The sequence below is a fragment of the Olea europaea genome, chromosome 2 (genome assembly GCF_002742605.1).
Source record: "Olea europaea var. sylvestris chromosome 2, O_europaea_v1, whole genome shotgun sequence".
In the NCBI taxonomy this organism is placed as follows: domain Eukaryota; kingdom Viridiplantae; phylum Streptophyta; class Magnoliopsida; order Lamiales; family Oleaceae; genus Olea; species Olea europaea.
The window spans coordinates 29441517-29452088 of NC_036238.1; the positions used below are offsets into that span (position 1 = coordinate 29441517).

Below are 10572 nucleotides of genomic sequence, written 5' to 3' on the forward strand. Positions count from 1 at the left end.
TAATTGAATAGCATACACAAATCAGATAAGGATTATGACATTATAACTATAGCATCGGAAAATATTTCTTCATCATTCCGTATATACAAGCAAAGTTCTTCCTGGACCCCTTTTTATTTGCTCCTCCATCCCTATCATTAACCTTTCCACCTTTAACCCCACAAGAAAATTTCTTATTTTAAAGATTAATGAACTTTTCTGCTTAATTAATTGCTTGAAAACTGATATGTACCTTTACTTGGCCCCCTGTGTTACTTCTCATTCAGGTTTTACATTTTTTAGGTAAATAAACCTTTTCCCACATCAAAATCGGTGCTTTTTTTTAAGCTTTAGTTAAGCCTCGCTTATGGAATAATCTTCTTCTTTAATTATCTACTATATAATATGCTTCCCTTGTCTCTTCCCTTTAGCGTCACCACCCCCTCACCCTACCCACCCGCAACACTTTCTTTAAGAGCCTCCCTGAAAAGAAGGCTATAATTTAAACAATTATAAGCTTTGCTTTTTTTGATTGCATACAGGAAATTTACAGCACGGTTTAATTTGAAGGGCCTAATGGAGATGGAGAATGGTGATAACAAGTATAAAATGGGAAATTATGAAGTAATTAAGCAAATTGGGAGAGGTGCTTTTGGAGCAACATTTCTTGTTCTTCACAAAACTGAGAATAAAAAGTAAGCATTTCTCTTCAAAAGTTTTTTGTATGGTTGTATATGCAAAAAAAGAAAAAAGAAAAAGGGGGTGTGCGTTGATGCTTGTCTCCAAAACATTGAAGGGTACTAGATTTCTTTAGGTATAAATATACATTGGTAGAAATGACTAGACATTCTAGCGAAAAAGGATTCACATAGTTAGCCCCTAATATACGGGGAAAAGTCTTAGTTTAATCTTGTTTCGTAATTATGGAAGTTGAAATTGTTTATTTTAGACAGTGTTTCAATTGTCGTTTCTCGTATCTTTGATAGGTACGTTTTAAAGAAGATTAGTTTGGCTAAGCAAACAGAGAAATTCAAGCGAATCGCTCACCAAGAGGTGTCTTTTAAGCTATAAAGATCGTTTAACCATCATGATCATATTACATCATTAAATTCTTTTCAAAGATTTATAGATGATTAATGATTGTAAATGTCCTTTGTAGTTGAACATAGACAATTTTTGTATCTCTGTTGCAGATGAATTTAATTGCAAAACTACACCATCCATATATTGTCGAATACAACGATGCTTGGGTCGAAAAGGTATATAGCAAGCCGCAGAAATAACTTTAGGATGCACAAAAGTTTCTTTAGCTGAATCTTAATCCTAAAAAACATTTAATTTCCACTGTTTATTTACAGGGATGCTGTATATGCACTGTAACAAGTTATTGTGAAGGCGGAGACATGTAAGTGCTCGTTCCCGAGCCCACCCTAAATGTGTTCATGCACCCCTTTGGCCCATCTGCCAATTCCAAATAGTATTATCAAACTTGAAGATGCAGTGAAATGCTTTTTGTGAGAACTGATACTTGGAAGTCCATAAATGGTATAAGTTGTCAATTAATCAAGGACTCGAGTACCTTGTGATTCAATGAATGCTTCACCTTAAAGCATATTTGGGATGGCTTCTGTTTTTGTAGAAGAATTTCATAAGGAATCCATTTTTGGCTGGCTCTCTAAAAGTTCTTTTAACCAAACAAAGCACTTCCATGTAGGTTAACCAGCTTCTCAGTCTTAGAAGCAACTTTTGATTTTCCCAAAACCATGCCAAACAAACCCTTACATGTGGGAAATAAAGTTAAAGAAGTGAATATAGAACAATAATTGAATATGAGGATGGTGATTTACCTTCTATCCTGCAATATTCAGGGCTGAGATCTCAAGGAAAAGTAGAGGAGCACTTTTTCCAGAGGAGGTAATCTGATGTAAATTCATGAAATTGAAATACCCCTTACTTGCATTTGCATGAACTGTTATTTCTGTTCGCTCTACAGAATCTTTGCAAGTGGTTAACTCAGTTGTTATTAGCTGTGGACTACCTGCATTCCAACCGAGTCCTTCATAGAGATTTGAAGGTTTGGTCTTCAGTCATTTGGTACTACGAAGATATGATTTTGACCCGATCTTTTCTAAATACGAGTTTATATGGTTCCAGTTGTCTAATATATTCATCACAAAGGACAATGACATCCGTCTTGGTAAGTAAGGCCAATGAAAATGCTTTGATTCTGCTTGCTCTTCACTTCTGTTTCTAATTCTCTGTTTATTCTTTCAATGGAACTCAAAGGTGATTTTGGATTGGCAAAACTTCTCAACGAGGAAGGCCTTGCCTCGTCGGTAAGCATTTATTAAATCTAAAAGGTCATATTCTACTATAACTAAAACTAGCCTTGGCACAATGAGAAAGCTAAGAGAGTTTACTGGTTACCTTAGATGCAGAGACCAAATCTGACCTTCACTTCTGTATAGAGCAATTCAAGGAAGGTTTGTGTCCTTGGTGGTTTGATATCTTTCATTTTCCACCCCTTGCAAGATACTTAAGATGATGGGTTCTTTTTTTGCTTCAGTCAAGGATCCATTGAAGTGTGTGCAGCCTAATCGTACTATACACCGCCGATATTGCTTTAATCGGGGTATATAGGGATTCTATATATGTACTATGCCATCCTAATATTCGTGCATGTATATTAAGGACTTCTTAGAGTTTTGTTTAAACTAAAGTGTGAAATCACGACTATAATTGATGCAATACTAAAGAGATATTATGATATTTAGTTTCCAATTTTGATATTTATTCTAGGAAACATAATAAGTGTTTTGATTTCATTGATTTTAGAATAATTTCCTGCTTAAATTAGCACTAGTTTAAACCCTATATAAAGGGATTTTTTGTGTTGTAATAAATAACCTTTGATTATGAAATAAATTGATATTCTTCCCCTATTTCTCTCTTCCTCTCCCTCTCTTCTTCTTTTTCTCCCTCCTTTCTCCTCCTCTCTCCCCTTTCCCCCTCTCCTACAATTCTTCTATTACATCTGGCATCAATAATCTTCTCCATTATAGTGAAACCTGCAGCAGCAAATTAACATAGCTCTTCTATTGAGGGTAAACCATTATGAATTTGAGTGCGCTTTGCTTGTTTTCCTTTCTCGTGAATAGGAATTTGCTTTCAAGATGCAAACTTTAGCTGATACTTTCTATACCTCAAACTAGGTCATTGGAACTTCCAACTACATGTGCCCGGAGCTTCTTGCAGATATGCCGTATGGCTACAAATCGGACATATGGTCACTTGGTAAAAAATTAGAATCCAAGAATCCCTAAGTTCACATTGCCATGCTTTTAATACGAAAACTAACATCTTTAGAAAAAATATCAGGCTGCTGTTTGTTCGAGATTGCTGCACACCAACCACCTTTTAGAGCTCCAGTAAGTTCAAACTTTCAGCTGAAAATACTGTTACTGTCACGCTGGAATTAGCCCCCATTTGGCCTCCATTCTTGTCAAATTACAATGGTTGTAAGAGTGTTTTTTTGAAAAATGTGTGGTTGAAAAAGAATGAAAAGTTTTTTATTAACGTATAATATTATTTTATGGAAGATTGTGTGGTTGATAATAGAAGAGAGAGAAAGAATGAGAAGGGGGCCAAACGGGGGCTTAGTATATCATTGCTCCACAATGTAGTTCGATGTCATAATTAGAATAACTGAATCAAACAGGATATGGCTGGACTTGTAAACAAGATAAACAGATCTTCCATTTCTCCACTTCCTATTGTGTACTCCTCCACTCTGTAAGTCATCTCCATTTCATCTCTTATTAAGTATTAGCCCATAAATTTTGCTCTTAACGATATGGCTATACTTAAAGACATTAAATCAGTTTAAATATATCAGGAAACAGATCATTAAAAGCATGCTACGGAAAAGTCCGGAACGCAGGCCAACAGTGAGTTCAAGCTTCTTCTTCTTTTTTTCCCCCTTCCACAGGTAGAGGTGTCAAACCTGCAAGGCTGCGCAGGTCTGGGTGGCCTGGAGGTGAGAACCATGGATTGGGGCTAGCCCGTCTCTATAGCTGGGATCTGCCGGGTTCAGCTGTAAAGGCCAACATGGGCTGCACCCCAGGTCACTTCCTAACCTGGCATGGTCTAGTTTACACCTCTACACAAGCAAAGAAATTATAAATCATAATTTCCATACATCTCAAATATACAGGCTGCGGAGCTGTTAAGGCACGCGCATTTGCAGCCATTTCTCCTTCGGTGTCACAGCCCATCTACTGTCTTTCTTCCTGTGAAATCTCCTAACAACTCGAAGGAGAAAATTAGAAGACCTTCTCCTAGCAAATCTGGCGGTGGAAAAGATGACAAAGAAAGAGAGGTAAAACTAACAGAGAGGGGACTGCTTCCAGCTTATGAGGAAACTGCTGATATGCAACGTCAAAGGCTACTGGAAGGGGATAACTCAATAGGAGATGGACTTGAAACGAAGAGGGTCGATCCCACGAGCTACTCAGGTAAAATATCTTCTGACAGTGAAGACTCGAAAAGTGAGAAAACAAGTTGTAAGACGACTGCTTGCAATGGAGACAATCAGGACAACATTGAATCTTCATCACAAAAAGAATGCACCAACACTATGGATGTTTTGACATTTCCATCGAGTGCAGAGCTAAAAGAAGAAGAATTATCTCCTCAAAAGCACGTTCCACAACCGGAGGCTCCACCCGATCCCGGGGAAAATGAGGAAACAGAAACAAACATGGAGGATTTTGTTACAGTGAAAAGCAGTAAAACTGCAAGATGTGAAGCTGATGCAGAACCAAGGAACTATTTGAACGAAGAAGAAAGCACTGGTGATTGTTCAGGAGTGCGTTTAGATAACACGTTGATTGAAAGCACGAACGAGGTGAAAGTTATGGCAGATACCAAAAGTGACCTGGTGCAAATCCAGGAAGATGACATGCAAGTGATAAATCATGCATCTAGTGAAGAAGAATTATTGTTAAGTGCATTAGTCGGAATTGCCTCTGAAAGCAAGGGTGAGTGGGAAAACCCGAGCCAACAGAGAGCTGATGCTTTAGAGTCTTTGCTGGAAGTATGTGCACGTTTACTTAAGCAGGACAAGCTCGATGAACTTGCGGGCGTGTTGAAACCGTTCAGTGAAGATGCTGTCTCATCAAGAGAGACAGCAATCTGGTTGACAAAAAGCCTGATTACTGCAAGAAAATTGTCTAAGGGATCCTAGTTCTCGAGAATTGGGATATGATCTGTGATTTCATTATTAATAAGTTATTGTAAAAAGTGGTTTTCTGTGAGATGTTTGATTTATAATCTATGTTTCATGTTTTCCAGATTTTTTTTTTTCAATTCATTTGCTGAAGGCAGCTTGTATTCTGTATTGAATTCTTTGCATAGGAAGAATTATTGGAAGTTTGATGGAATTTCAACAGATGACATCAAGAAAAATATCAGTATTGAACATCCATACTCAGTTCTGTCTATTTGCATAGCAACATTCAAATGTTGATACAAACATTTCATATATAACTAGAACTAGAAAAGGTTTTAGAATCTTGACTTCAACTCTACAATTCCAACCCTTCAGCAAACCCAGTTTCTAGTTCGATGAGAGACAAAACATGTGGAGATGCTAACCAATCTGGACAGAACTAGATGAGCAAATATAACGTTCTAATACTTCACTTCGTGAATTATGACTCTAAATTAACACATTAGTATACCAATCACTCTTAAGGTTAAAGCTATGTTGCACTAAGCTCATACAAATACTAGCATTCCAAGCAGACGATGACATATTCAACCAGTTTTAGTTAAAAAACAGAAAAAAAAAATACAACAAAAATAATAAGCATTGTTCCTAAGAAATTTGGAATCAGTTCATCAGCATGTACTTTTCAGGAATTTACTATTCTAAATGCATGTGCTAAAAAGATTTGGTAAATAATAGAATGAAGAGTTATATGAAAACCAAAACTAAGTTTCTCGCAATTTATATAAGGAAAAACATTGCAGCCGTTAAGTTACTAACCAGCAAAACATGCTAGAGCTACCGTACAAATGTAATGGGTCGATTGTTCAGAGCTCAAGGTTGGTGAGCAATGGAGCTAAATTATCAGTCAAAGGATAGAACACACGCTCTAATGCAGATGATATATAGTCGCGCACAACAATGCCATTCCTTGGGCGAAACCGAGACTTGGGCACTTAAATCTAATGCTCTGCATCTTTGTGCTTCTTTTTCTTCTTTTCACTTTTATTTGCTTCATGATGAGCCGCAGGTAAAACTGAGGAGTCACCATTCTCTGCATCCATGTGCTTCTTCTTTTTCTTCTTTTTCTCAGACTTCTCCTCGTCTGATGCCGCCACATCTTCCTTCACTTTATCCTTCTTCTTCTTATCCATCTTTGCTTTTTCACCATCAGGAGATACACCTATGTCGACCCCTTCTTTCTTCTTTTTCTTTTTCTTTTTCTTCTCTTCCTTCCCGATGTCCACTTCCACAGTCTCATCCTTGACTTCTGAGGACATCTTTGCTTTCTTGGCAGCTGCATCCAGCGCAGGGCTACCACCAATCTCATCTAGCTTGCGCTTCCACCCCTCGTCTCCATCAATTTCTTTATGTTTCTTCTTCTTCTTCTTCTCACCTTCAATAACAGCACTATCCACCTTCAGTTCATCAGTAGCCAGCTGGGACTCCGCAGCAAGGCAAGCAACCATAGAGTCACCTCCAGTAGGCAAAACCACATTCCTCAACCACTCGGCTGGGGTATTCTCATTTGGTTTCCCACGTTTATCCAACTTCCCCTCAGCAATCAACTTCTTTTTCATTGATGCCTTTGGCCCCAACCCCCACTTCCTCGGGTACGTATCCCTATCCATCACTACCCTCTTAATCCTGGCGACAACTCCATGATCACAAGTGGCCATCACTGCAGTTGTCATCTCTGCAATCCCCAATGCAATTGCCTCTCCTTTAGTCGTCATCAACACCACTTCCCCGCCAACCTCAATATCATTCTCAAACCTCAGCAACCCTGGGATCATCAACTTCGCGCCATAACATAAGGCATTCACTGCACTGTCCTTCACAACCAGCCTTTTATAACTAGTCAAAAGAACCTCCAACGGCATAATCACCCTCCTCAAATAACTCTCATCTCTATAATTATCATAAACCCACTGTGCATCCATCACATCATGCATCGTCACCATATTATCCTTCTCCCCCATAATACCCGATCTCACTCTCCTCAGCTCCTGCATATGCCCTCCCACACCCAATAAAAGACCCAAATGCACACACAGAGTCCTCACATAAGTGCCCGCCTCACAGGATATCCAAAACACAACCAAATGCTTATCCACATCGTACTCAAGCAACTTACTCTCATAAATAGTCCTAATCCTCAGCTGCCTTTTCACAGCAGAAATCAAAGGAGGCCGTTGAAAAACCGCCCCCGTCAGTGTCTCCAGTGCCCGAGCCACTTTTGCCACATCGGGCACCTTCGAATGCAACCTAGCAATACACACGTACTCCTTCCCAGCACCCTGCTGGGATTTAACCAAACGCGTAGCCCTATCAATACACACAATCAAGTTCCCAGTAACCTTCGGATCAAGTGTGCCCGAATGACCCGTTTTCTCAACCCGCAAAATACGTTTAATCCATGCCACAACTTCATGGGACGACGGATTAGCGGGCTTATCCAAATTCATCACCCCATACTTAATATACTCGGGTAAAGGGCGTTTCAAAGGGGAGTAACCGGAGGGAATAGGAACATAGTGCCCAGTGCGTACATTTAACTTATCGTAATTCTTCAAAAGGATTGGCCACTGAGAAGTATCAATAGAGGGAGTATAACTTTGTGGCTTGATCAAGAAATCAATAGCTGCATCCATTTCATTGGTATTCTGCGTCGGGTCAGTGAGTTTTTCAATTGGGTCGGATTCTTTGCTTTTGTTTTTCTTCTTCTTTTTCTCTGAGTGAGATATTTGAACATCAGCCATGGCGGTGAGTAGAAGAGGTGAACTTTTTTCTGATGAGATATTCGGATTTTTTGGTTAACGAAGAAATGAGGGTTTATTTGTGGGTGTTGTTGTCGGAGTGGGGGTTGGGGTTGCGCGGCCGCGGGCGCGGGCGCGGGCGCGGGGAGTGTGAAGCAGGGTTTGGGTGGTGGCTGATGATAATACACTGTTAAGCTGAAGACACGGAGGCCCATTACTTTACAGTTATGGCCGATTAGTTGCCGCCTGCTGGTCTACTCTTGGGGACCCGACCGGGCCCGATTGTTGAATCCAGAAAAAGAATGGTTTAATTATGGAGGAATTTACACCCACACAGTGACACATGATTGTTGAAAAAAAATTTGTTCAAAAATTAGGAGATAATTCAACTTTTTAATATTAATAATAATATTATAAAATTAAATTAATCAGCATATCCATGACTCATCCACCCAACTCGATTTCACTTCCAAACCCTAAATGATTTCCCATTTGTGACTCTTAAAATTAAGGTTGAAACTTCATAATATCAAGAGATGGTGGCTAGTGGATAACAGCGGCGTGCTTCATGTGCAATGCAACAAACGTCGAACTACATAACTGTGCCCATCGTTGCTGCGAACGAAGTAGTGGTAATGAGCATCATGCACAGTGAGAATGATGACGGTAATGCTTTGACGCTTTACCTCTTGTGTTGTTACCTTCTTCATTTTGATCTTCTTCTCCATGAATGAATAGTTTCATAGGTCGAATATGTACAAAGAAGAGGTGAAGGTGGACGAGGTGTTGATTTTAGATTTGTTGTGGCGATGGCTATGGCTTATGGTGCAGGTGGTAGCAATGTTGTGCACGTGGTGATAATGGGTTGTGGAAGTGCCTTTCGTGGTGGTGGTGGGTTGAAGTGTAGGAGGCGACGACGATGGTAGTAGTGCATTGCAAGTGGTGGTGTTGGTGATGCATTGGAGGAAGAGGAAGAGGTGGTGTTGGGTTGTGCTTTTGAGGCGACACCAGCAATCTATTTAGGTGGTCCCAATGGCGGTGGAGTGACATGGGGAGACGAAGAGTAATATGTAATCGGTTAATTGAGTTATTTTGATCAATTAATTGATAATTTGTGGCTTAAAATAAGTTGTAATTAATTAATTTGATAATTTGTGTCCAATAAATAAGCTGTGACCTAAAAATTTGAGATTTGTAATCAAGAAATTAGTCTTGACTATGAAACTTGTAATTTGTGATTCTGAAAAAAAAAATGTCGTGACTTATACAATTTGTGGTTTGTAAATACGAAATAAGTTGTGATTGATTAATTTGATAATTTGTGATGATAAATAAGTTGTGACATATAAATTTTTTAATTAATGATCGATAAAATAAGTCGTGATTAATTAATTTGACAATTTGTGATTGTGACTAATACATAATTGTGACTAATACATAATTGTGCTGGCAATCTATATGATATTGTGACCTTAACATATTTAACTAATAAAATATATTTAATTACTTATTTATGACCTAATTTTTGAAAGAAAGTATCTAGTTTCTCTAGTTTGAAAATGCATAATTAAACCTGTAGTTATGTAATCTTTCCTCAACTATGCCACAACACCCTTTACTTTTAAAGATTCAAAATTACCCTCTTTTTTAAAGTCTCAATTTGACTTCATTTAGATAACCCCTTTTAAGAATATCTCTATTTTCTATTTATAACTTCTTATTAAATAATCGTGAATAATTTATTATTTATATGAAAATTTATTTGATTGTTTTATTATTATCATTATTATTATTATTATTATTATCATCATCGTGACACATAAAATGTCATATAGGACAACTACTATAATAACTCATTACAAATATCATTATTCAATAATCGTTTACTGTTTCCAACTCAAGCAATTCTCTCCCTACAATATTTCAAATCTCTCCACCACCAAACCCTAGTGTCATTTCATCCACAACCACCAACATGATTATCCTAACCCCTCATCGTCGCCACCAATTCCAATGCCAAGCTTAGTACCATTTGTTGGAAATAATGTTACTCCACCAAAGATGAGAACGAATTACAAATAGAAAAATTATCGAAAGAAGTATAGGAGATGAACAAATGGCAAAGGATATATGAAGAACTTTGAAGGCTCAAACACAATCTTTGATTGTTGTCCTCAAACGAATTTTGTTCCCACTATTTTGGTGTTTAAAGGGTGATCCGGCAAAAGGTTTAAAGGATTAATCAAACCTTATAGAGATTCAAACACTAAACACTTGTTTGAATCTCTAAAACTTAAGAACACAAAGAAAAGATGAATATGAGAGGGTATTTTATCTTTTGGATTTGATCTCAAGAAGGATCAATATAATAAGTGTTTTTTCAACATTTTTCAATGACCCAAGATCACCTATTTATAGCCAAGTAGTATAGCTTTACGAAGTGGTGCACCTTATGGATGAAAAGCCACCAAAAAACCAACAAAAAATGACCCAACGGTCGTTTTTCTGTACCATGCGACCGCATGGTACAAACCCATGCGGTCGCATGGTACAATCCTACCAAGA

The 10572-nt window shown here is 38.1% G+C and overlaps 2 protein-coding genes across 2 annotated transcripts; one reads left to right on the forward strand and one right to left on the reverse strand.

The window, feature by feature from the left end:
- The first annotated feature begins 397 nt into the window (after positions 1–397).
- LOC111370062 (serine/threonine-protein kinase Nek6-like) lies at positions 398–5466 on the forward strand. The gene is made up of 13 exons (XM_022991773.1): positions 398–674; positions 966–1032; positions 1173–1238; positions 1338–1384; positions 1848–1893; positions 1973–2053; positions 2134–2176; positions 2266–2315; positions 3192–3273; positions 3358–3407; positions 3698–3771; positions 3875–3926; positions 4193–5466. The coding sequence occupies exons 1-13, from the start codon at positions 556–558 to the stop codon at positions 5222–5224; spliced, it is 1809 nt and encodes a 602-aa protein (XP_022847541.1). The 5' UTR covers positions 398–555; the 3' UTR covers positions 5225–5466.
- Positions 5467–5831: 365 nt separating this feature from the next.
- LOC111370070 (H/ACA ribonucleoprotein complex subunit 4-like) lies at positions 5832–8198 on the reverse strand. The gene has a single exon (XM_022991782.1). The coding sequence runs from the start codon at positions 8008–8010 to the stop codon at positions 6211–6213; it is 1800 nt and encodes a 599-aa protein (XP_022847550.1). The 5' UTR covers positions 8011–8198; the 3' UTR covers positions 5832–6210.
- Between the last annotated feature and the right edge of the window lie 2374 nt (positions 8199–10572).

What these genes read in the sequence shown, in the direction of transcription:
- LOC111370070 (XM_022991782.1), bottom strand. Translation starts at nt 8,010, where the DNA reads ATGGCTGATGTTCAAATATCTCACTCAGAGAAAAAGAAGAAGAAAAAC.
- LOC111370062 (XM_022991773.1), top strand. Translation starts at nt 556, where the DNA reads ATGGAGATGGAGAATGGTGATAACAAGTATAAAATGGGAAATTATGAA. An exon ending in AGCGAATCGCTCACCAAGAG is followed by an intron (nt 1,033 to 1,172) that starts GTGTCTTTTAAG and finishes TCTCTGTTGCAG; the next exon opens with ATGAATTTAATTGCAAAACT. An exon ending in ATCGGACATATGGTCACTTG is followed by an intron (nt 3,274 to 3,357) that starts GTAAAAAATTAG and finishes AAAAAATATCAG; the next exon opens with GCTGCTGTTTGTTCGAGATT.